We start from the raw sequence: 27,650 nt of genomic DNA on the forward strand, positions 1-27,650 counted from the left end.
AGCCAATTAACTTTTGCAATTCCCGTTGTTAATTGCCTTTTCAAATTCTAATGGAATAGAGGTGGTTCTATTTCTTTGGATCTAATCCAGACGTGCACACAATGAAAATGAAAAACTTTTTGAGAGGTAATCAAAATATTTTTCACTTAGATGTTATTATGTATACAATGAAGACATGGCTCACACACCGTACCGCAATTCAGATGATTTTTCCAAAAGAATTATGACGCATTTGCTTCTTGGTTTGTTAGCACTATATCAAATTATCAATAGCTAAGTTATTATCTATCTCTCTTTTCATCTTTTTCTTCGCCAACCATCAAAGCTTTTATCTTTATATCAGGTAGACCAATCGATCTCTTTGTTGAATTTCGCAGCATAGCTTTGAGAGTTCTCTAATTTTTAAAGTTTGTCTACTATTATGTGTTTTACATATTTTTTTTTCTATTTTTTGATTTATTTTTTAAATCTCGAAGGAAGTTTTAAAATTTGTACAGTTAAAAATTTATCATTTTGCGATACAATATTCATGCTAAGTATTTTTGGGTTAAACGTGCAACGCGCGTTCCCAGAGACTAGTTTATTATATTCCGAAAGTTATAAAGCTTTATTGTAGTTCAACTATGATTTTTCTTTTGCTCTTTGAGCTTTGAGATATTATGTAATATTGAATTACATAAATTATATGCTAATTTAACTGCTTTAGTTTTATACGATATTTATGCTACTATTGAAAAGTTAGTTTTACTGTACGTAAAATGTTCTTGCATATGTCATAAAAAGCATATTAATCCTGAATTTTGAGGTGTGTTTTTATACATGTCATAAAATCATATCAATCCTGAAATTTAATGGTGCGCGCATTCTGGTTGGATTAAAATGAATCAGCGCATTAGCAATCTTTATTATTGGTCCAAGTATCTAAATCTTCTTTTAAATAAAAATTTTAAAATTTTGACTGGCTTTTATGACTTTACTACCTTTTCATTGTGTGGACTTGATTTCATGTACTCGCAATAGCAACTGAAATTAATTGTGTGAATGAATGTGTACTACTAAACAATTTGAGCAAATATAATTTTGAAGTCTTACTTATTCAATATGGAATAGTTAAAGTATTTTAAAATGCAACAAATTAAGGCCTTCGATTGATTCTAACACTTGTAGATGAGGAGGTAATATTATTTTCATCTTTGTAATATATTCTTTTTCACAATATATTTAATCACGATATTAAATTATAGTAAAACTTTTTACAAGGAAAACAAATTCAAGTTATATTTTTCACTGGTCAAGTTAATATGTGGAAGTAACATTTAGAATAAGGCAACATCTATTATATATAATAAAGGCCGAATAAATAATCGTAATCCCTAATTTTCAATCAGTGAACAAAATATTTAAGATTGTGTTAAATAATAATACTATAGTCAAGAAATGCAACAATCAATTTTCACTAATAGCTTTTCAAAGTTTTGTTTCTTTCGAAGAGGTAGTCTAATCTAACCAATGGAACAATATTTCATAATTTCTTCATATCTCATTGATTAATCTTAGATTATTAATATTCTACTCCTATTTGCTATATAATTCTTAGTAGTAATTATTTACATAATTAGCCAAATAGAAGCAACAATTATCAGTTTCATAATATTATAATTCTTCCATTAACTTTCATTTTATACTTAAATATAAATTTTAAAATAATATTATGTGATCTTTTAATAAATTTATTTTCTTGAGTCAAGGTTCACGCGCAACGCACGTATCATGAAATTAGTAACATAATAATATGAGCGGACTTACGAGAAGATAGAAATGGCAAAAGCGTTGGTTTTTATACATTTTCATATCTATGAGTATATAATTTTAAATAATAGTTAAATGATATATTTGAGTGATAAAATAAAAACTATTGAAAAAAGTATAAGTTATAAAATTTATTGTTATTTCTATGACTTTATACTAAATACAAACAAATAACACGAAAATATTTTTATTATGATTCTTTAAAGATTTGTCAAAAAAAATTAAAGTAATTTTTTTTTTCTTTAGAGTTATAAAGTGGATTGTTTTGGTCTTTTAGAGTTTTCTTTTTGTTTGTTTGTTGCTAAAGGTCTTTTAGAGATTTGAAAATGGAGAGGTTGATCATATATAGCTCATAAAAAAAATTGATGAGTGATGATATAATGTCTAAAAATGACTAATATTTAGTTAATATTTTACAAAATAACTTAATATATAAAAACATAAAGAGATGTCATTTGTTTGTACTTAATGAATCACATCTTAGCCCATTAAGTATATATTTGTTTTTTTATTTTTAAAAAGTCTGAATAGGTCTGGTTGGAATTGAGGTCAAAAATACCGAAAATACACGCCTTGTGCTTTTTTCTCTCTCTTGACATCAGGCTATTTCTTCTAAACCAACACAAATTTCATCCTTCACACGTCTCTCTCGCAGCCGCCGAATATTTTTCTGGGTAAGATTTTGAAAATTATACTTGGAATTCTCCATCTTGTTTCCACTTTTCTAATGGTAAATTTCAGTTTCGAGTTTAGGGTTTAAAAAACCCCCTTTTAAAATACGATTGAGAAGCAGCTAAACTAGAAGGTTTTGCTTGCCTCTTATTTGTGTCTTGTTCTCACTTTTGGATATTCTATTTTGATTGAATCTCTGAATTTTCTGTATTTTTTCTTGATTTTGTTGACATCCCGATTCTCTAAATCGTAAATCTTAATTGGGACGTGTTCTAAATTGTTAGCAATTTTTTTTCTCTTTTGCAGATTCACATAGTCTCTTTTGAAACTTCTCTTGTTTTCTTCAAGAATTGCATATTAGTGACTGAAATTCAATTTCTCTAGTTTTTTGAAATATAAACCGTAATTGGTGTTTATGAAGCTCGTCCAAAATTAAGAAACTTTGCTATGGCTAGAATTCGGATAATGCAGTTCTGTGTTGTTGAAATTAGAGCCGCTATAGTTTCATATTTGGCTAGAATTTGGATAATGTATACATAAGTAAGATTTATATTTCAGTGCTTTCTGAATATTTATGCGCTATTGCTCTTGAATTATTCTGTCATATGTTACATGTTTTATAATTGAACCATGCTTTCTTTTGTTTATTCAAGAATAGCTTCTTTACTTCCTCCCTCAATTTTTTTCCTATTTTGTGTTTAAGATCATACCATTTACTACATCTTTGCAATCTTCAAACAGATTATTTGCTTAGAAATATACAACTTATCTTCATGGGTGGCTAAGGGTGAGGCTAGTAAAGCGTTCGCTTTAGGCCCCAAAAATTTTGAAGCCCCAAAAAGTGTTGTAAAATACGTAATAATATTTTGACTTGGACAGTTTTGAACTTTGTAGAAAAAAGTATAAAATCCGTGTAAAAAAGGTTTTAAAAAAACAAAGAATATTTACTTTTTAACATAAGAAATATTCTAGAACTTCGAATTAAACTACTCAAATCTTGTATTAGCAAATAAAGTTTTTTACATCAAGATCCAATGTAATGCATTGCAAACGCTAACATCTTACTAATTTGAATTAACACTTATAAATAATAATATTACTAAATGAAGCTAAAAGTCATATATCTTGTATGAATACTTTACGTTCAAAATATTTTTTTGGTTACATTTCGTTACTACAATTGTTATTATTATATATAATTTTCATTTATAGTTCAAATAGTTTAACAATTGGATCTTATATAAAATATTAATTTTTGAAATTGAGTTCAAAAATTAATATTTTATGTAAGATCCAATTGTTAAAATATTAATTTATATCTTATAATATTTCAATTTATCTCAAATAATAACTTTTTTTGTTCAAGTTAATATTTTCACTAATTGATGTAATATTTAATCACTTTTTTTTTGAATTGTATATGTTTTTATCTTGAAATATAATATATATATATATATATATATATATATATATATATATATATATATATAATATACGTATTCAAATGTTGAAAAACAAACAATCTTAATCATTCAATGTTCAGATCTGCATACCACATCTTAATATTCAGACGTGCATTTAGATTCAGACGTCTTAATTTTAAAAAAAAACAAGCGAGGTCTTAGTAATTCGCTTGGTAAAGGATAAGGTAACAAGAATCTTTTAAACCCTAATATAAGAAATTTTGTAATCCATTTCCCGGGTAGGATTTCTGAACTTGTACTTTTTTACCCTAAAACCCCCAAAAGTCCAAAACCCTAATTGGTCAACAATCTTCATCTCTGTTCAATTACTATGGTGTCCAGGAAGTGATGGATGGTGTGGCGGCTCAATGGGACTTCAACTGGTAGTTTCTCTTCTCTCTTTATACTATAGTTCCTCTTACCACCAACAAATAAATCTTAGTTTACCTATTATGTATATTAAAAGGAGATATTTATGCTCTTTGCCAGTTTTTCTTGGTTTAGCCACTCATTTGAACATACCCTTATGGTTTTATTTGTTCCTTGTTAGAAAGGTTTCTCCTTTTCTGCTGTTTTCTTCTAACTTTTTTTTTGGGGGTACCTGGTTTTCAGGTAATGGGGCATGGCTGAACTATCTGTGTTTCTTTTCTCAGAGGATGGGGGAAACAGAGTATATATATTGCATATATAAATAATATACTGGTCTTACTAAAGGAAACATGTCACACTATCAACAAGTAATGTCACTCTGATGTCCCCCGTAGTGTATAATAGTTTTGTATCAACACTATTGGAATGAAGTCTAAGCTTTATATAACAATCTAATGCAACTGATTTTTTCCTTCATGTCTATTCTGACCTCTAGAAAAAAAGTGGTTGGCCACTATTGTCAAAATTTGCATTTGTCTAATTCTAATTTCGCATAAGTTCACCAGCTTTTAGTGGAGTATTGTGTCTTCATTTTTCTTAGAGGTATCTAATGCTTTGTAAAGTGGTTTATGGACCATATGCGATTCTAAATCTATTTCATTGGACGTGAAGCTTTCATATAATGTATGTACTTGCTCGGGCTTGCTTCTTTCTAAGATACATAATTTCCGTATCCCATTGTTTGACTACTAAGTTAGTCCTCTGAATTTGTTTACGGTCGTTGTTCCGCTCTTCCTTTTTCGTATCCATTCCTTTTGGACCTTTCTACTTCTTTAAAAGCCTTTCAGCTAAGAATATGTCTTTCCTTAAACTCAAGAATCAGAATTGAATGGTAGATGATGTAGAGACTTCTTTTTTGAATTTTTTGAAGCCTTGTAAGATGAACAAGGCCTTTTGTAATTGTAAATATGACTGTCGGTACCAACTTGGTGCTGATGAATATACATGTTACCTTTCTCAAAAAGAATCTGAACTGAAGAACAGAGTAGCAAACGTTTGACATCTAGTCACTAGAAATAATGAGATTTACTCTATGTTAATGCACTTTTAATTGTATTCCCATGAAAAGGAGTGATGCTGTTTCTTCTTATCTAACTTTATGAGGTGTACTTTTTGCAGCAACTTGGAAGTAGATCTTGGATCTGAAGAAAATGCTGACATTGTGTATACTGCGTTGGCTGTTGATAAAGAGGTAAAATGATTCTTGAGTTTTTTTTATGCGTTATAGTATCTCTTCCAATCCAACTAGTGCTTTAACTCTGTACAATTAAAAATTGCAGTTGCAGCCAGATAAAGTGAAGAGGCATATATCTGTATCTAACGGGAAGCTTTCAGTGTGAGCACTTGTTTCTACCTATGTTGCTCGGACTCTCCAAAAATGTCGCTGCTAGTGTTGGATCCTTCAAAAATAGTGTATTTTTGAAGGATCCAATACGAGTGCTGCAGCATTTTGGAGAGTCCGCACAACATAAGTTTCTACTAATGCACTTGCTATTTCCTTGTAAAATTCTGCATCATATAGCTTACTGAAACTTCTCCTGACGCTTGCTTTACAGGCATTTTGAGGCTGTTGAAGCAAGATTTCTTCGTGCATCGTTTAGTGCATTCGTAGATGTACTCACACTCGCAACAAAGACTATTGAAGAATTTGGTCCAAAGAAGGAATAGAGACCTCTACTGAGTATTGTTGAACATTTTTTATTTTATTAACTGTGCCATAGAGAGAAAACCATTTGCTGTTGTAATTGAATGTGGGATACTCCCCGCTAATAATCTAAATTTTCAGATTATCTTCATCTATTTGATCTTTATCATGTACTTCTCTGGAACTACAAGAAGCCCTCAACGGAGTAGCACTTGATTTTGGCCTTAACAAAGATGCTCAAGCAACCTCTTGCAGCTCAAAATCTCGTGATAAAGTATATGTATACCCTCTTTCTTAAAGTAAAGTTCAGATGATATTTGTATTCCTTATACTTCAAAAGTTGCACAGGAATTTCATTAAGTATATTTTCAGTGATTCAAAGGGCACAGAAAAAAGTAAAGAAGGCATTCACAATGCTAAGGATGTCTTTGACTAATAAAAAATTGCAGATACATTATTTTATATAAAATTGAGAATTATGTGGTAAAGTTGATGCTTCTGTCTTCTTCAAAGAAAATACTTTCAAATGGTTATAACGTTGGCTCTCGTTTATAATTAGTATATATTTAGAATATTGGGAGAGTTCATCACATATTTTAAATCTATTATGGAAGTTATAGAGGATAACGGTTGCAAAAATGACAGAGAGCGACAATGGATAGGCTAGTTTGTCACCTTCCCATGTGCAAACACACACTGGCCTGAAGTTTCTGCATTTATTGATAATTTCAAGTCCAAATAGTTTCTGCATTTATTGATAATTTCAAGTCCAAATAGTAGCTAAGTAAAGTTTTTCATATCTTCAACTTTTACAAAAATTTTATTCCAAAAAACTACAAATATCGAAACACAACTTCAACTTCAACTTCCACAATTTCTTTTTTTCGGCTTCAACTTCAATTTTTTTTTTTCAACTTCAACTCAGATTTTATCCAGCCAGCCCCTAAAATCCTTGCTATATCACTTTATAATCTTTCAAGACCATGAACAAGACAACTAATCAATTCCTTATAATCGGGTTTACAAACTGCCAATACATTGCCAAAATTTAATATACAATTGAGGAAAGGTAAGCAGTGTAATAACAACGCCGCATGTCCCCGGTTTTCCGTAAACAATTGGAGAAGAGTAAGCATTAGTGCAATAACAATAAAGCATTTTCCTGGTTTCGTGTTGCAAGTGCTATCACACCTCCTTTTCGTCTTCTTTGAACCTGTACTGTTAATATTCATCTATGTATGTATATAGTGTTTCATCTTTCTTTGATTTGCGTCGGCTGAGCAAAGATTTAAGCAGACGTTTACTTTTGCTGGCGTGCTGCTCCGCGTCTTTGGTGTTTATATTGTCCACATGAAGCCGCATTGAAGCTGATTTTGCAGGGTACTGGTAAAGCACAATTTAACAGTTAAAAACCTGAAAATCAACTACGAACAAGACAACTCGCGGAGCAGGTTGGAGGAGCACAATGTTACCAGAGCACTTCAAAACTTATCAAGACTAGATCTGAATATTAACATATTAAACAAATGTAAAATATAAAAGACCAAGTAATTACCCGTCTCTCATTGGAGGGGTTTGGAGTAGTAGATCGACTTTTATTCGGGGTGGTTGGCCTAGAACTTTTGGGGGTAGTCGGTCGACTAGCAAGGGATACAGTTCGTAAAAGAGGAAACCGATGTGGTGAAACTGTTCGCTTGTCTGCTGGTACATTAACGCCCAAAGGGTACAACAAGAAGAAGAAAATAAATTAATTACAAGCACCACTGAGAAAGAGAAGGTGGAAAATTATAAGCATTAAGTATTGTAATGCAAGAAAATGACGGGAAGATACCTAATTCCTTTTTTGGTGTTGTCCCGGAGAATGAAAATTTTCCATATTGCTGGAGAAGTCGTGGAGAAGGTGCCGGAGAGTATCCTTTCCTGCAGTATATAAATCTTTGCATGGTCATGAATGTAAAACATAATAGGAGATGGATAATATAAACAGCAAGAAAAATTTACCCAGCTGCAGATGGTGGAGTTTCTCTAATTGTTGCTCGCACAGCTACATGAAAAGAAACCCGCTCAGGTCATTTCATTTTTCACAAAGAATCTTAGTGGAAACTCAAACACTGAAGGCAAAAAACACAATATACTACCATTTCTAAATTGATTCCAATTATCTTCATCGTCAAGACTACATCCTTGGTACTTTAACTTGGTGAGATTAGCGCCATGCACTGTCTCCCCAACTGAAAGGTAATTTTCAAAAATAGCTGAATGTTCCAAATTCTCAGAATTGAGAGTGACAAATACTGCTTTAAGGAACAGATTTGAAAGATATACTGATGAGATGTAATCATAATTACCTGGTAATATATATCGCTTGTGATACTTGGGAGTATGAATAACCAATGACTGCTGTGATAGGCCCTCATGATCAATGTACTCCTGGCATGTTTTTAGTCTCTACAAGAAAACCAGGTAAAACAACTAAGAGCTGAGATATCACAACTTACATTCTCACTATCAAGTACAAAGATAGTAACCTGAGGGAGGATCAACAAGACTGCCGATCTGTAATTTTCGAGCAGACTGTAATCATTTGTCTCAGTACCAGAAAACTGCTTTAGGGCTGCCGGTTTTTTTTTGGGGGGGGGAGGGGGGGAGGATTAGGGTTGGAGATTGCCCAGACACTGTGACTGTTCAAGTCAAGAATGTAGTGCTCAACTTCTTGATCCATTTAGTAGAGCAACAAGATCAAATATGCATATATCTACACCCATGTGCTGGGTCTAAGTCATTCTGACAGTTGAGTTCCAACTCTATATCCAAATTAGGTCCGCGCCAGCCAAAGAAGAAATAAAGCGGAAAAAAAATTAACTAAATCCTGATCTGTATCCAATTCTTAAATTCTCAAAGAAAGCCTAATGAATTAGGATCACACCATAACAATATATCACAGCATAAAAGACTCATAGCTAGCTTCGCTGTTTAGTTTTGTGTATAATCTTCTTGATGAAAGTGTGTGTTTGTGCATTCACTTCACCTACAAAACATTAACTAGACACAGAAATCTTCAGACACAAAATATAAGAAAGTTGCACAGCACCAACTGCCAAGCATTGGCTCTTCAGAGGGTGTTAGCATCTTGCAGTCTTTACAAGGATTATCAGTGAACTACATTTCTTCTACCAAATGGAACTCGATAAGTATCTTTACCTCAATTACGGAGTTCTATCTATAAGAAGTATTGTCGTTATAGTATCTTCATACGTTTGTGCAGCAAGGAGGGAAGAGCGAACAAGAACATAATTAAAGGCAAAAAGGTACTTTTCAAAGAAAGAGTTGAATATATGACATTAGAAAGAGGATTAGTCACACATATGTTTTTACATAGTGGTCACTTTTTCGTGCAAATCACCATGGTTTATCCTATCAGAATTCTTTTAACATGATATTCACAAAGTTTTGATATCCGGAAAAAAAAGCAGGTTATTACCTGCTCAATGCAAGATAGACGCAGCTCTGTTCCAGAAACTTCATCAACTTTTTCATCCAAGAGATCACTGACCTTATATGTCACAGAGCCCAAATGATCCACAGTGTTCACAAGGGCTTTAATGGCATAATCTTTCAATGTATTTACCACACTGTATGAAGAGAAGTATGTCAGAAGCAATACGAAAAAAGACATGGAAAAATCAAATTGAGCTTTCCAGCAAGTCGACAGATAACTCACACTTCTTTTTGCTCGTCATTAGAATAAGACAATTCAAAATATTCAGCTGCTGAGTAAAGTTGTTTTCTCAGATTCTTCAAATCCTGAAGAAAGAAAATGCAAGAAGAGCATGAATTTCAGAAACACATAAGACCAAGATATATAGCAAAAATTTTAAATACCAAATCAACAATGAAAGTATTTAAGAATAATCCATATTCTGTACCACTCTTTAGTTTATTTCTTCAAGATCTAAAATGACTAACTAGCAAGTTTCAAATCAGAGATAGAAATTCAGTAAAATAGGCATATATACACCTTCCAAATTCTAAACATTGGACTCAAATGTTAGGGATGAAAACTAAACGTAGTCATTTCTACCATTATGTCAACCAAGAGGCATTAGCTTCCATATTTCCAAGATCCAATTAAAAGAAAAATACCAATTTTCAGCTGAGGAAGAGAGGAGGTTACCGTAAGACTATCAGAAAATAGCATGCTTTGATGCATAGAAACTTCATCAAAGTTGGCTGGCTCTCTCGGAAAAGTCATTAATTTAGCTGGTGAATTTAGGGTCTCCATTGAGCAATTGGTAACCAGTTCTTATCCTGTAACAACCATGACGGGAACATTTAAAAGAAAGAACGAAAAACGTTGCAAAAAAAGCTATTAATTGTTTGCTAATACATCCTTTAAATTCACTTCTGCAACTATTAATGAGTTAAGCTAGGATCCAACGATTCATTTCATTTCAGAAAAACATATACTACTACAGTCCTAAAGCTGCTAATGAATCAATCAAAAACAAGCCAACAGTTCACACCAGACAGATACAATAAGAAAATCAAGAAACGATTATGTCAGGATAATGCTTTACATTATCTCTGCAACTATCCTAAAATAATTAAATCATTTAACTTTGAGCCCTGGAACTTCAAAAAGTCAGTCTTGTCTGAAACTTAACAATTACGCTCTCAATTGTTCAGAACAAACTCACACATATCAGCACCCACTGTAATAGACACTTCAAAAAAGTAAGAATCATGAAAAAGCTGCAAACTTTGAGTTAAAATGAGAACCCCATAAAACTACAAGATATAAAAACTTGCAAAAAAGTAAAGAACTGGTCACATGGCCAAATTTGAAAATCTTTCTTTCATTTTCTGAGCAACCAAATCAAGCAAACCCCACAAAGCAGAACTAAAGAAAAGTAACAAAGAATCTAACCTGGAAATTATTTTTAAGCTAGTAGAGATATGAAACCGACACCAAGTTCCACATTGAACAACATGAGTTTGTTAAAAGAGAAATGGGGAAATAAATAGGGCCATTCAATGAAAGAGACCAAATTTGGTTGGTACCAAGAATTTGACTAAACCAAAGGAAAAGGACAAAAAATTATTGTGTTAGATGATTTGTGGGTTATTTGAGAGGATTGATAATGGCAAAGCAGTAGAAGTGGTGAAGAAGATGGGGACAGCCGTGCATCAAGGCGAGCACGTCTTAGAAATTAGAAATTCAAAAAGTGGGAGAGAGGGTTTTGAGAGAATATTATTAGAATGTGTACTGGTTTAGGAAGCAGAAAAAAGAAATGTGGCCATTCTTGCAAAACCCAAAATTCCTCTTTCTAATCATTGCTACAACGTTTGCTTGCTTTTGTTTAGTGGATCATGTCGTCTCTTGTCTACTGTACTGTTCTTGCCCTCATTATTTTTTTTAAGGGTAAATTAGCATTTGACCCTCTTCTTCCGTGCACTGCTCGGATCCGAGTCTTAACGTAACTGGTAAAATTACTATCATTATAAGGTAAGATGGTGTATAATAGACTCTTATAATTTGGTCCTTTCCTGGAACCCGCACATAGCGAAAGCTTAATGCACTGTGCTACGCCTGCCCTTTTCTTCTCTACTTTACTTGAATTACCTTTATTCCTTGCATTGCTAGAGGCTTAGAGATTGTTACACCGGACTTGCCTAGGGCAATTTACATCTGCTGTATTATTTGCAAGCTATTGCACAGTAAGCAGATTATCCAATATGCAGCCATAGGGCAGCGATTGCTGTTTTCCTGGAAAGTTTCCAAAAAATATGGGACTATATTTGATTGGACACCGTTTAAAAAAGAAAGAAGGATTTATATTAAAATTGTCTTAGACATGTTACAGAATTTATGTAACATTAAAAACATGCTATCGAGGGAAAATGAGAAGTTTAAAGTTCAATTATTTGTTAATATAAAAATATATTATTTAAAAAAAATTAATATGAAAATAATGCCGCACAAAATATAACAAAAGGGACTACTATTTTTTTTAACTACAGAAAATAGTGTCTTTGTATTTTTAGAATCAGATTTAGTAATTTTTTTCAATGTTATTTATTTTTATGATACATAGGTACTAAGCTTTGAAGAAATGGAAATCATGTGTCCGTTGCCTTTTCATTTTCTTTTGGTTATTTTTTGTCATAATCTTTGAGTTTTCAGTCCATTGGAAAAAGGCTAGTAATGTAACAGATTAGTTGACTAGATTGGAATTTTGGCGTGCAGAAGTGAAGCATCCACATAATCTCTAATCTCTAATGGAGTAATTAGTACTAGTAGTAATTAATAAACATTTCTAGTGGCACTTTATGTTGAAATGTTCATTTCATTGTCAATAATCACACTTGAGTAGTTGAGTTTACCACATACTTGACAAAATTTACTTGTTCTGGGGTCTACCATCCAACCTATCTCCTCTACTTTTTTATTTTCTTAGAATATTAAAGTTGTTGAGATGAGTTCTAAACATGGAAAGAAATTGGAAATAGTTCCATTTCTTAAGAAGACGTTAAACCGTTAACGGAAATATTTGTTTCCAATTTATTACTTCCTCCGTTCACTTTTATTTGTCCAGTATTCTAAAAATAAATTTTCACTTTTATTGTCACTTTTACCATATCAAGAAAAGATAATTTCTTTTTTTCCGTTATACCCACAATGTCAATATTAATTACTATTATTTTCTCAAATCCATTAAAACATACATCAATTAATACTGGTATCATAATAAATTATGCACTTCATTTATTAATTTTTTAAAGGTATCCAAAGTTCATAGTGGGCAAGTAAAAGTGAACGGAGGGAGTACTACGTCCCAGTAATAGTATAACTCTATTTATTGACTTACATTTTCTTTTATTTATCTAGAAAATGATTTGATTTTTGATATGAGAGTCTTCATAAGTTGATATGTTAATTGAATAATAGTATCTTTTTCTTAATCGTCTTTGTATAAGTATATTTTTTGACCGATAAGCATGACTAGACATGTCACATCTAGTCACTAAAAGCAAAATCCCATGTTTTTTTTCTAGAGTATTTTTTTAATCGATCCAGAATAATTAGAAAAATTCTTTAACTAACTAAACTTCAACTCACATATAGTGTATTGTATATAATTTGAGTATGAACTACATAGAGGATAGAATCATCAAATTACAGAAACATTACGGGTGTTTTTTGTATGAAAAAAAATATTTTTAATTTTCCCGAGTTCAATTGGCTTAAATATTTTAAAAAATATTTTTCTTAGCAACTTATTTTCCTCCAATGGGAGAAAAATAACCTTTCTACCGAAAGGAAGAAAAATCTTTTTTCAAAACTCTTTTGCAATCTTTTTCACCATATTCCCCACCCTCTATTCCTCTCCCCACCCCTCGACGCTGCCGCTACTGCCACCCCCTAACATTGCTACAGCCACCCTGGCCCCTGGAACTCGACCTACAATACTCCGCCGCTTTTACCATTTTTGTCTTATATAGGGTTTGTTTATATTATATATTTTTTTAAAAATATTTTTTGCTATCTAACCAAACTCCAGAAAATAAGAATGAACACTACTAACATTTTCCAAGGAAAGGAGCACAGCACTATCCAGAAATACATAGCAATGGGTGAACTAAAATTTCATACTTCCGATTATATAAACTCCAAGTATTCCACAAGCATGATAATATGTAATAAAATGATTAAGCCAAAGTGTGTATAAATAACATGAATCGAGTTCTGTGCTTTATATAAAGGGGCCATGAGCTCCAATTGTTAGTCTTTTCAGTAAACAAATCAATGCCGTGAATGGTGGAGGGTCCACAAGAAAGACTCAAAAACTGGAATTAATTGGCTTTTCTTTCTCATGCCACCAAAGCCAAAAGTCAAAATAGCAACAGATTTTCTGTCTCTCTTTATAACCATGGTATTCGAATCATTTTGTGATAACTTCGATTAATTTCGCAAGATTCGTCTATTAACACATAAATATGAGCATTACCCTCCATCCCAATTGGATAACACTCAATTTGACTAATGGTGGAAAAAATTACTAAGAAAATAGGGTGAGAAGGCCGTTGATTATATAACAAGTTAAACAACTATTAACAAACACATTTCTAAACAGACCTAAAAAATTTCCTAGAAAGCATTTGAACTTAATGTAAACGTATTGTCGTGAGTAAGCATTAATCATCAATTAACAGGAACAAGTTATGCGAATCTTTTGCTTACTTTGTATTTTGTCAGTATTTTACTAAATTTGCATGTACTAGGAGACAATGTCATAAGCAAGATTTTTCGTATAATGACAAGCAATATTATTTTTTTGATATTTTATACCTAATATTTTTATTTTGCTTATATATATATATTTAGTATAAATTTCGATAAAGTAGTATCACATAACACCGCTTGGACAAGAAGAATCTGCCTTCTATGTGAGAACATAGATATTTTCAATCTACTTTCTTTCTTTGTATTTGTCCTCTATTATATTCTTTTTTTTTTTTTTGTTAAACTGGATGCATATTATAAAACAATCTACCCGTCAGGTTTACAGACGGAATGTTTGCGGGTGGATATATCAAATCCCCCACTACCAGGCTATCGTTAGTAATATTACAGTTAGGGCTGCTTATCGAGCGGATTGAGCGGTTATTTACTCTTAACGGTTTGGCTTATCGGTTATCGGCTTTTAAATGTATTAATTCGCTAGCCACCCGATAAAATATCGGGCGAATTAATATCGGTTTAACTCTTATCGAGCGGTTATCGGGCGATTTATCGACCTAATTCAAACTATATTCAATGAATTACTAGAAAATATGCACCTACAATCTAAATGTTCTCTTGACCAAACCCATTTCATTTCTTTAATTCTCTACCAAGACTCATCGTGTAATTAGTAAAAATAATAACTGTATAGGGCATTATTTTTTTTTTTTCCCTCTAGTAGTTGATTAAGTTGCCAATAAAAGAAACAATTTAAGTTGTTTACCTGACATTGACCAAGAAGTGCTTTCTGACGGTTGTGTTGGATCAGATACTGACGAAAAAATTCCAATTTGAATGCAGTGCCTATATAATCTGTGACTAGACTTAATTCTCTACAGAATAGGAAAAATTACAATAAAGAAAATAAAAGAATTGAAAAAAAAATTCCGTTCCTTTTTGTTTCAAATAATATCAACTCAAAATTAAGAAAAAAGATAGAAGAATGAAGGAAACGCAGTTCGGTTTATCCGTAATATGGATAATATATATATATATATATATATATATATATATATATATATAACGGGTTAACGGATTATCCGTTAAGAAAATTGAATAATCCGCTCCCAAACCGATAAGCCGTTAATGAAAAAATTTCAATTTGTTCCCCATCCGTTAAACCGTTAACCCGATACCAATAAGCCATTAAGCTTCGGTTTCGGTTCGGTTTTGAACATCCCTAATTACAGTCTATAATTTATCTTTCAAAAACAGTTCCTGCAATGTCTGCCCAAAATACATGCTTGACAAATACCGGAGGAACTGTTGTTACAAAATATCTTCAAAAAAATTCATGTTAGTGCCCTCCTTTGTCAGCAGATCAGCAACTCTGTTGGTCTCCCTATAGTTGTGCTTCACCACCACGGCGCCTAGTCTTTGGACGATTGACAAGCATTCATGAATAAGTGAGTCAAAAGGAAGGTTCCCATTTATTAACATTCTAATTACCTATGTCGAATCAGTATTTATTTCCAATGGTGTTAACTGTCTTTCTTCTGCAAGTTGCAGCCCTTTCAGGATGGCTAGCAATTCTGCATGAGTGTTAGTGGTGTATTGGATGGAACCCGTATAGCCGAGTACCCAATTTTCACTTGCATTTCTGAACACTCCTCTCATTCCTCCCCTTCCAGGATTTCCTGCTGCAGCTCCATCAGTGTTGAGCTTGTAGTTGTTGTTTTTTGTTGGCTCCCATTTTACGCAAATATTTTTTTTGGTTTTGGGTTCTTTATTCAACATAATGATAACATATTCAGTTGCCTTAGCTATAACACTTTTTGAGTCTACCCTTTCCTTTTTGTTATTGAAGAGATTGTTGTTCCTTGTGAGCCATATTTGCCAGAAGCAGAAAGGGAGTAGCTCTTCCCATGTAATGATGCTGTTATAGTGCTCTTTCTTAAGGGATGCCCATGTGGTTGGCCAATCCCTAGTAGTGAAAGATGGTATAGGAGCAGTGTTGTATTTTGTGCTTTGTGAGATGATTTCTTGCCAGAAGAGTTTGGAGTTAGTGCATTCAAAGAAAATGTGTGATGATGTCTCGTTTGCCTGATTGCAAAAGCTGCACATAGGGTCTGTTTGTATCCCAACATGGTGGAGAAAAGCTCCAGTAGGGAGCCTCTCATGGAATAGTAGCCAAAAAAAGGACTAGATCTTCTTGGGAACTTTTAGTTTCCAGATCCATGAAAAATTGTGGGGTCATGATTTCCTGTCTTTGGTGTTGAAAAGTATCCAGAAATGAGTAAGTAGATTTTGTGGAATAGATTCCATTTGAGGTGGCTCCCCAGATCATTCTATCTTCCTTAATTGGGTTGGATGGGATGAATGTGTTGTAGATGGAGTTTTGGATATTTTGGGGGATGGTGAGAGAGAGTGTAGAGAGATCCCAAGTTCCATTATGATGAGCAGAGACTACAGTTTTGGTCATGTCTTCTCTTGTCAGAGGACCTTCTATGAGGGACCTTATAGCTGGGAGGTTGTTTATCCAAGGATCATTGAAAAAACTGACTTTGTTTCCTGAATGCACTACCCATCTTTTTGCTTTCATGCATGTTTCCCACCCTTTTAGGATGCATTGCCAGGTGTGAGACTTAGCTTTGTTTGGAGGGATCCTCCAATTGCAGTGCTTTGCAATCAGAGTTTTTGTCCAGAGGGCTGAGGTATTTTGGTATAGCCTCCAAGCAAGTCCTGAGTGAAGGGCTTTATTTTTCAATTCAGCTTTTTGAATCCCCAATCCCCCCTTATCCTTAGGCATAGTGACTGTATCCCAGGAGACCAGGTGCATCTTTCTTTTAGTAGCAGTAGTGCCCTAGATGAAGTTCCTATGTACTTTATCAATATCTTTGGTTGTTTTTGCTGGCAATTTGATGTATTGCATTACATGATTTGGGATTGAGTTCAGAGATGTTTTTTGCCAATGTGGTTCTCACAGTCATGTTTAGCATACGTGTTGCGGAAGCCAAATGTATATAGTGTGAACGAGTCACAACTACTATACCAAAAAATTATGGCATCCACTAAATAATAAATAAGACAATAATACAACAATAAAAGGAAAACCAGAATTTACGAGGTTCGGCCAATTTTGCCTACTTCCTCGGACACAACCAATATTTTATTCCACTCTAAAATACAAGTGAAATAATACTAAAGAGAGAAGATACAAATGCCTTAAGAAGATGAGAAGGCAAATGAGAGGTATATTTAAATTTTAAATATTTGGCCTTCTTTTATAGGGTGAAGTACCAACCAAAATTGCTACTTCACCGATGTGGGAGTTCTGCCACTCAACAAATTTCCACCTTGGCAAAATTCCACGTCTTCAATTTTCTCTCAATAATATATTTTGGTTGTGTTTTCATCTTCAATCTTCAGTGTTCAACAATGTTGATCAAATCCAAACAATGTTGAAACTTGACCGCAGTCACCACTTTTGTCAGCATATCAGCAGGATTCTCTGTAGTATGAATTTTCTTCACCGTGACTCTACTTTCTTCTATGATTTCTCGTACGAAATGATACCGAACATAATGTGCTTCGTCCTTGCATGATAAACTTGGTTCTTCGCTAATTGAATAACACTTTGACTATCACAAAAAATTGTGATGCCTTTTTGTCTAATACCAAGCTCTTTTAGCAATCCCTGAAGCCAAATTGCCTCCTTCACAGCCTCTATAATAGCCATGTACTCTGCCTCTGTTGTAGACAAAGCAACTGTTGATTGCAAAGTAGACTTCCAACTAACTGGTGCCCTTGCAAAAGTAAACACATAACCAGTAGTTGATCTTCGTTTGTCCAGATCACCCGCAAAATCTGAGTCACAATATCCAACTACTGATTGATTGCCTTCCTGCTCAAGAACTAACCCAACATCTACAGTATTATAAATATACCGTAGAATCCACTTCACAGCTTGCCAATGCTCATTTCCTGGATTATACATATATCTGCTACTAACTCCAACAGCTTGTGAAATGTCAAGTACAAATCATTGCATACATCAAGCTACCAACAGTATTTGTGTATGGTACCTTTCACATATACTCTCATTCAGCTTCATCTTTTGGCGACATAGTAGTACTTAGCTTAAAATGGGGAGCAAGTGGAGTACTAACTGGCTTAGTCTTTTCATCTATGCCAAAATGTTGTACTACTATTTTCAAATATTCTTTTTGAGATAAATAGAGTTTCTTTGAATGTCTATCTCTTATTATCTTCATGCCAAGAATTTTTTTTCCACACCCAGATCCTTCATCTCGAACTCCTTCTTCAGTTGAATCTTCAACTTATCAATTTCTTCCGAATTCTTGGAAGCTATCAACATATCATCAACATATAGGAGAAGATATACAAAGGAACCATCTTTAAGCTTGCGCAAATACACACAATGATCGTATTTGCTTCTCTTGTACCCTTGCCGCAACATAAACTCGTCAAATCGCTTGTACCATTGTCTAGAAGATTGTTTCAATCCGTACAACGATTTTTCAAGTTTGCACACCATATTTTCTTTTCCAGCAACTTTGAATCCTTCTGGCTGAGTCATGTAGATTTCCTCCTCCAAGTTTCCATGTAAAAACACAGTTTTTACATCCATCTGAACTAGTTCCAAATCCAATTGTGCTACCAAAGCCAAAATAATTTAATGGAGGAATGTTTTACAACTGGAGAAACACTTCATTGTAATTAATTCTCTCTTTTGAGCATATCCTTTGTCCACCAATCTTTCTTTGTAGCGAACATCTCCTTGGTTAGGAAATCTTTCTTTCTTTGCAAATACCCATTTGCACCCAATTGCTTTCTTTCCCTTCGGGAGATTGGCCAATCTCCATGTATGATTCTGATGAGGGGATTGTATTTCATCATTCATGGAAATCCTCTACTTATCTTCTTTTGAACTTTGGACTGCATCTTTATAAGTGGTAGAAACATCATTAACTACAATTGAGGCGGCACAAGCACCCATCTCTATGAGACAAACAGGTTTTGTTATTGTCCTTTTTGGCCTGCTAGTTGCTATTGACTCAAGTTGTTGTTGAGGTTCCTGAGTTAGAATCTCCCTCTCTACTGGCTCTTCTTCCAAAGGATAATCTTCATTTATTTCCTCCTCTGCTTCTTGTGTAGGAAAAATAAACTTTCCCTCAAACTCCACCTGTTTAGAAGCACCCTTATTTTGTTTGGTATCTTCTGTTACCTTATTTACCATAGCAGATTCATCAAAGGTAACATCCCTGCTGAATATTACTTTCTTTGTCATAGGACACCATAAGTGGTATCCTTTGACTCCAGAAGTAATCCCCATAAAAATAGCCTTCTTTGCCCTTGGATCCAATTTTAACTCTGTCACATGATAATATGCAATTGAGCCGAACACGTGCAAAGAGTCATAATCTACTGTAGGCTTTCCATACCATTTTTCAAATGGTGTCTTGCCGTCAATAGCAACAGATGGTAGACGATTAATAAGGTGGCATGCATATGTAATTTCCTCAGCCCAAAATTCTTTGCCCAAGCCAGCATTGGACAACATACACCATACCTTCTCCAACAAGGTCCGGTTCATACATTCTGCCAGTCCATTTTATTGTGGTGTATGTCTGACAGTGAAGTGTCGGACGATGCCATCATTTTCACAAACCTTATTGAAATGATCATTTTTGTATTCACTTCCATTGTTTGTGCGAATACACTTGATCCTCCTGCCTGTTTGATTCTCCACCATCGTCTTCCATTTGAGAAAAATTCCCAACACTTCATCTTTCCTCTTCATTGTATACACCCACACTTTTCTGGAAAGTCATCAGCAAAAGTTACAAAATAGTGTTTCCCACCCAATGAAGGTGTTTTGGAAGGACCCCAAACATCAGAGTGTATATAATCCAAAATGTCTTTAGTATTATGGATCGTTGTACCAAATTTAACCCTTGTCTGCTTCCCTTTGACACAATGCTCACAAAACTACAAGTTGTAAGTTATTACTCCTTTTAACAATCCTTGATCTGATAGAGTTTTCAAGGATTTTCCTCTCGCATGTCCCAAGCGCATGTGCCATAGCCTGGTTGCTTCTGCCTCTTTGTCGTCACTGGATGTCACTGTCGTTGTCCCAATAACTGTACTACCGCGATAACGGTACATGTTATTATTCTTCCGATTGGCCTTCATTACCACTTGTTCACCGGTGCATATTCTCATCGCTTAATTTTCTTCAATGATTTTGAACCCTTTTGATTCTAGGGCTCCCACAGAGATGAGATTCTTCTTCAAATCCGGTACATATCGAATATCTATTAATGTTCTGATCATTCCATCATGGTTTCTTAATCATATTGAACCAATTCCATATGAGGTAAGAGGATTGTTGTCTGCTGTGTGGATGACTCTATATTCTACTTCTTGAAAATCCACGAACCAGTCCCTGTTGGGACACATATGATAGCTACAAGCCGGGTCCATCAACCATATGTCTGATGATATTGATGACTCTGTTATAACTAATGAGAAGTCTGAATCATCACAATCAGCTACATTTGAATCCATAATGGCTTTTCCATTGTTATGTTTGGCCTTATTCTTCAACTTCGGACAGTCTTTCTTCCAGTGCTCCTTTTCTCGACAAAAGGCACATTTATCTTTGCTGGGTCTAGATCTTGACTTGGATCTTCCCTTCTTTGTCCTCATTTGATTTTGAGGACGACCCCTCACAACCAGTGCTTCTCCTTCTCCGCCTTTCTGTTTTTCTCCCATTTTTTGTTCATAGCTGTACAAAGCCGAACAAACTTCTCTGAGAGAAATTTCGTTATTTCCATGGAGTAGAGTAGTTTCAAGGTGCTTGTACTCACCAGGAAGTGATCCCAACAACATCAAGGCCAAGTCACCATCATCAAAAGTTGCATCCATATTTTGCAAATCTGTGACCAACTTATTGAAACTGGTGATATGTTCATTCATCGTGGTATGAGGAACATAGATGAAGCGAAACAATCTCTTCTTCATGTATAATTTATTTTGACTATTTTTCTTCAAAAATTTATCCTCCAGTGTTTTTCATAATTTACTTGCAGAAGTTTCCTTTGTGTATGGATATTTCTGCTCTCTAGTAAGGTAGGATCGAATGGTACCGCAAGCAACACGGTTGATAATTCTCCAATCTTCTTCTCCAATAACATCTGGTCTTTTCTCTTCAATGGAAAGATCTAGCCCTTGTTGAAAAATGAAACCTAGAACCTCGCCTTGCCGCATCCCAAAACATCCTGATCCGTCAAAAATTTCTACGGCAAATTTTGCATTTGACACAATTCTTGTCATAAGCAAAGATGTCAATGATGACGTATTGTTGACACTTGATATAGATTCTTCTTGTTTATTGCCTCCCATATTTGACACAAATATTATTTAATAGCTGACGACACAAATCAAGATTATTTCTTTTCTGGTGCGGAAGATAAGACCAAGCTGCAACCACAGAGCATACTCAGACAGAACCTTGACTCAGTTACCAAGATAAATCTTTTATGATGTGGAAGATCAGACTATGCTGCAACCACAGAGCATACTTAGACAGTACCTTGGCTCTGATACCAATTGTTGCGGAAGCCAAATATATATAGTGTGAATGAGTCACAACTACTATACCAAAAAATTATGGCAGCCACTAAATAATAAATAAGATAATAATACAACAATAAAAGGGACACCGAATTTACGAGGTTTGGCCAATTTTGCCTACTTCCTTGAGAGAGAGGATACAAATGCCTTAAAAAGATGAGAAGGCAAATGAGAGGTGTATTTACATCCTAAACATTTATCCTTCTTTTATAGGGTGGAGTACCAACCAAAATTGGTACTTCACTGATGTGTGAGTTCTGCCACTCAACAATACGTGTTTTCCATCCAGCCATTTTAGAGTGGAGATTGTCAATGATGAACTAGAAATCACTATGAGTGGGTCTTTTGTGGAAGATTGGGAAGCCCAGGTATTTTCCAAAGTTTGCTGAAGCTTTTATGGAAAGAGTGTTTGAGATGAGTTCCATTTGGTGAGGTTGACAGTTTGCACTAAAACAGATTTTAGACTTGGTAAGGTTGATCTTTTGCCCAGATGCCAAGTTGAAAGAGTTGAGAGTACTCATGATCGTGTTGCAACTGGCTTGGTTAGATGTTGCAGCTGTTTCAAAAAGAGTTAGATCATCAGCCTACGGGCCTGTAGATTTTTATCATTGAGACTTGAGGGCATTTGGGAATGAGGCATAGAATGGTTTCATTCATGATTGGGTTCATTGTTGATGTGGAGAAACAGTTTTTGTTGAATTGGATGACATCCTCACCTACTATGTCCCAGTATTTTTGATAGAAGAAAGGATGAAGGCCATTAGGTCCAGGAGTTTTGAAGGGCTTGAAAGAGAATGTGGCACTTTTGATTTCACTATCCCTAAGAGACATCCCAATTATTGTTTGTTGAATCTGAGAAAGGCAATGCCCATTGATTTCAGAGGAGGACAAGCCATTTTGGGACTAGGGGAGGGATGTTGTGTAAAGTTCTTGGAAGAACCTTGAGATTGATTGCTTGATTTCCCCAAGTTCAAACATCCACTGACCTGAGTCATCTTTGAGGAAAATGATTTTGTTCCTCTTTCTTCTATTTAGAGTAGAAGTGTGGAAGAATTTTATATTGACATCTCTATCTAATAGCCAGTTTATTCTAGACTTCATTTTCCAGAAGTCATAAGATAGAGCTAAGCTCATCAATGAGGTTGCTTTCAAGGGTTTTGCATTGAGGTGCTTAGGGGATAATGAGGGTATTTTTGAATCCTTCCTAGCAACCTCTTCTTTTTGTAGAAGATGTTTCCAAAGGTATGCTTGTTCCACTTAAGTGCATTTTCCTTGAACAAAATGGTGGAAGGGATTAGGGAAGAATCAGGCTTAAAAGAATCCCTAATTAAGTTCTGAAACAGAGGGTGGTTGCACCACATTGATTCAAACTAAAGGATTTATTGAGAGGAATATGACTAGTATTGCTTAGATTGACAAGCATGGGGTAGTGGACAGAATGGGTCCTGGGGAGGTGAGTAATGTTAGCTTCAAGGTATTCATTTATCCATTGGTTATTAGCAAAATACCTGTCAATTCTTTCTAGGATTAGACAAGACCCATTTTTGTACCTCTTGTTTGACCAGATATATTTACTACCTTTAAATCCTAGGTCTACAAGGTGATAATTGTTGATACAATTCCAAAAAGAGTTACTCCTCTGGGTGTTTATAGGGTTTCCCCCAAACTTGTCTCTTGATTTCAGGACTTCATTGAAGTCTCCACCCACAAACCAACTCCCTCTGTGATTATTGGAGATATCAACTAACTTATCCTAGAGGGCCTTTCTATCCTCAATGTAGTTGCTAGCATAAATCGCAGAAAAGAAACCAAGGGGGGTTTAAGGGTAATACTTTAACCATGGCATGGATACCCTGAGAATTTACAGCCACTTCATCAACTTGGAGGGAAGAATCCCTCCACATTATCACTATACCTCCAGAGTGTCCTACAGTGGGCCCCTGTCCAATATTTGTGTGTTGCTGTGCAGTCCCTGGGTCCGCTTTCCTTTTAACGCTTGTATTGGGACTTTCTCTTGTAGGCCGCCCGGCTGTAACTTACTTTTCAGATTGTTGTATCTTTGTATTTATGGGTTGGGCCTGGTTCTATCCTGTAGAGGGTTAGATTTAGAGGTATATCGGAAAGTTTGAGTTTCAAGGAACTTATCGGATGTAGCATTGAACATTTTGACTTTAATGCCATCTGGTTTTGCTATTGGTTTGCTCTTTCTACTCTTGTCTGTTGCTTCATTTTGCTGCGTATTATTCTCTTTTTTACGCCTTTTGGGGAATGAAACAACTTTCCATTCTTCTTCTTCCTCATTGTTTATTGTTTGGCTTGAATCACCGTTTGGCTTTGTATTTGAGCACTCCAGGCTGTCTTGCATATTTGTTGTTGATGTTGTTTTTGTTTGTGCGAGCATCCTCTTGTAGTGTGCCATATCCTTCCACACCTAGTGCACAGTACGTTTTCTCCTTCATAGACCACCACTGTTTATGGTCCTCTATTGTAACTGAGGTAGCAACTGGTGTTTCCAAGGATACCTTGATACATATTCTTGCGTAACTACCTCTGAGAGTGGCGGAGGTGCACGTATCAATTTTTAGGAGTTTCCCCAGTTTTCTGCCTACTTTTTCTAGGACCTCTTTGTCGTAGAATTCAGTGGGTAGTTGTGGTAGTCGTACCCAGATTTCAGTGAAGGATAATGTCGCTTCTTATGGAACGAATTTGGGTTCCCATCTTCTGACTAAGAGGAAACTGCCAGAGATGAACCATGGCCCTTTTTTGTATGGCTTTCACTAGATTTTCCCCTTTACCAAATTTGACTATGAAAAAAATATCATCCTAGGTCAATCAAGATTAACTGTTCGGATGGGTTCCATAAATCAACTAATTTAGATCGGAGGAGATAGTGTGGCATTCGCTTTCCAAAAAGATTTATGATGACTGAGTAACGCCATGGTTCATATAGCTTGTTTTTATCCTCTTGAGATAGTAGGATTGGACCTGTTGTTTCCTTTCTTTTTTGTTGCGTTATGGTGGATTCTAGTTCTGACGTGAAGTAGTCAGCTTGTGTTGTATTTTGCTTATCTAAGAGTATTTCCTTGTATGAATGGGATTGAGGTATGTCTTCTTCCATGACAGTATCATCCGGTGGTTCCGGTGGTATGTTAGGTACTTTGGGTGGACTTTTCATTGGTTGTTTATAGTGATGGTGTGAGCGTTTCTCTCGAGTAATGACAATTGAATAGGCATTCCTCTATTACATTCAATCGTTATAGTTTTACACTTACCTGCTGGTGCATTTAGATGTCTGCATATATATATGAGATAACTAATCATCTCGAGTGAACTTTTCTCGTACTATGCAACATTCATCTTGTATAAGGATGTCACTTCAGTGCAAATTAAGGTAACTGGAAAGATATTAGAGAAAACACTCCATCCGTTTATTTTTAGTTGTCCACTTTTGACTTTGTACTCCCTTTAAAAAAATAAATGAAGTATAAATTTTACAATTTTACTCATAATAATAATATTTTTAAAAGTCTTGGGAAGTGATTTGGGAAATAGGTAGTTAATGATAGGGGCATAACAAAAAGAGTGTCTTTCTCTTGATTTAGTATAGTGAACAAATATGAAAATATTTTTTTATATATAGTGGATAAATAAAAATGAATAGAAGGGGTACTTAATATCAACATATATATGTCCGGTCCAATATCTTCATTCACAAATATGCCTATTGTATTTAATATCAACATATATATGTTCGATCCAATATCTCCGTTCACAAATATATATATATATATATATATATATATATAAAAGGGTTAAAAATATAAAAGGGTTAAAAACAATAAAAGACGAAACAATAAAAGACGATAAAAATTTTCTAGTAGTATATTCTTCTCCTTCTTTGAAACCTTCTTCTCTGGTAGTGAGAGTAGATTGACTGATGATACCTGAATATTTCCGATATTAAGTATAGTTGTTTTCTATATTTATCTAAACAGCTGCTGTTATTTTGTTCTAGGTAGATAAAATGTACTGCTAGATCTATTATAGAATAGAATCCACTATCTATGTCTATTATAAATTCTTCTAAATTTTGAGTAAGGCTTCTAGCAAAACTTTCTGGATGGGTGTAGTTGTTGCGGTTATTGGACATTAATAGTAAAATTCTTTTCAGTTAAATCTTATATTTGTGAAAATCCTACTCGGTACTCTCTCTCTCTCTCTCTCTCTCTCTCTCTCTCTCTCTCTCTCTTATTCTATAGACTTGAAAAGTTAACATATTAGCTAAATTATGAACTGATATTACCCCGTAACTCTTTTTTTTTACTCTGTTAATCTCTTCTTCCCAATCGTTTAAAGATTTTACCCTTTTCTTAACTTCTATTTCTTTAACCTCACCCTGGCCATGGTTAAACACTTATACCCTTTCTTCATTAATTGGGTTTTTTAACCAGTTTTTTCCTAGGAATTTACAGGTTAATCCATCATAGTTGTTAAGAAATTGGGAAGCTAACCATATACTAAGAGTGTTCTATAATAATTTAATGTACAGACATAGTGTTAACTAATAATCATAAGAACAGTAAAATACAAACTAATTAACAATCATAGATTTAGTAAAATACAAACTGGGGTAATGTTTATCAGAAACATAATTTAGATAAAGATGAATAACTTACATGCTTATAGGAGAGAGATTTCCCTTTCGGGAAACCCGAAAACCTTACTGAAAACTTTGAAAATTACTTCGTACAAGCTGATGAACTTATTTTTCTTACAAACTTAGAGGAGGAGGGAAAATTACTATATTATACATAGAGGTATTTTACAAAGATGGTTGAGAGTTTTTTGGATAGTTTGAGAGGATGGGTTTTTTGAATGGTTCACTGGTTGTTCTTTTTTTTTTCTCGATGCTCTCCTTTCTCTTCATTCTTCTCCTTTTATAGATAGAGAGTTTGAGCCGGACTTGAAAATTGGATTTCAAAATGTGTTAGGAATCCGTCTATCAAGCTTCGCAGGGTACAACTTTGGGCCCCATCTGCACGTTGCTTTGTCGAAGATTCCTTTTTTATGCGCCCTTTTAGTCCACTCAACTTTTTTGGCTTGTCTTTTAGTGTCATTGTCTGGTCACATCATCTTCGACTTTTAGCACAGCCGTCTTCTTTTCTGGTACCAGTATTTTCTTCGTCTTGTCTTTCTTTCCACTTTTTCATTATTGGTCTGGTCTTCTTTTGTATTGTTGGTCTTTGCCCTATTCTGATGGTTTTATGTATCTAGATTATGGATGGCTTCTGAGTCGAAACTCATACTAGAATCATAATCATTCGGGTCTTGGGCATCTTGATAATTTAGATAGTCATTAGTTTCTTCGGAACTTTGTTCCCTTCTTGAATTTAATCTCGGACTTAGACTTGGACTTCTTGGACTGAGACTTGAATTTTTAACCATATGCTTGTCTTGTTCTTCTTTTTCTTGGAAAAAATTCTCTATTGTCTGTTTAATTATTTTTTCTATTTTCTCATTTTTTTTCTTTTTTGATATCACTCATTTTTTCTTTAGCAGTTCTCCTTGCGTTAAGGTCTTTGGCAATCTTCTTCTTGATGGTCCTTCATATTCACTTTTTGGTAATCTGACAGCCATCAACGAATTTGATTTGTCTTTACCGGTTACCGTTTGGACCGGACTAGCTGTATCACTATCCGATACAGTGGATCTTACTGCATTCTTTGGGGAATGCACACCCGTCTCATCC

The 27,650-nt window shown here is 34.5% G+C and overlaps 2 protein-coding genes across 6 annotated transcripts; one reads left to right on the forward strand and one right to left on the reverse strand.

The window, feature by feature from the left end:
• The first annotated feature begins 2,330 nt into the window (after positions 1-2,330).
• On the forward strand, positions 2,331-6,169 carry LOC104232662 (uncharacterized). The gene is made up of 5 exons (XM_009785922.2): positions 2,331-2,483; positions 4,287-4,327; positions 5,493-5,565; positions 5,654-5,709; positions 5,930-6,169. Exons 2-5 carry the CDS (start codon positions 4,293-4,295, stop codon positions 6,039-6,041), a joined length of 276 nt encoding a protein of 91 aa, XP_009784224.1. The 5' UTR covers positions 2,331-2,483; positions 4,287-4,292; the 3' UTR covers positions 6,042-6,169.
• Positions 6,170-6,744: 575 nt separating this feature from the next.
• On the reverse strand, positions 6,745-26,769 carry LOC104232664 (protein ABIL2-like). Of its 5 annotated transcripts, none has more exons than XM_070171072.1 (10): positions 26,578-26,769; positions 10,193-10,326; positions 9,740-9,822; positions 9,500-9,650; positions 8,367-8,466; positions 8,157-8,249; positions 8,020-8,062; positions 7,850-7,938; positions 7,574-7,719; positions 6,745-7,401 (listed from the first exon to the last, which is right to left on the reverse strand). In XM_070171072.1, exons 2-10 carry the CDS (start codon positions 10,298-10,300, stop codon positions 7,240-7,242), a joined length of 975 nt encoding a protein of 324 aa, XP_070027173.1. In that variant the 5' UTR covers positions 10,301-10,326; positions 26,578-26,769; the 3' UTR covers positions 6,745-7,239. The 5 variants fall into 5 exon arrangements, with proteins under 5 accessions (XP_070027173.1, XP_009784226.1, XP_009784228.1 ...); XM_009785924.2 differs by lacking the exon at positions 26,578-26,769 and adding an exon at positions 10,946-11,333; XM_009785926.2 differs by lacking the exon at positions 26,578-26,769 and adding an exon at positions 10,946-11,331 and having other exon boundaries at positions 7,574-7,716.
• Between the last annotated feature and the right edge of the window lie 881 nt (positions 26,770-27,650).

Source organism: Nicotiana sylvestris, chromosome 3 (genome assembly GCF_000393655.2).
Source record: "Nicotiana sylvestris chromosome 3, ASM39365v2, whole genome shotgun sequence".
Taxonomy (NCBI): Eukaryota; Viridiplantae; Streptophyta; class Magnoliopsida; order Solanales; family Solanaceae; genus Nicotiana; species Nicotiana sylvestris.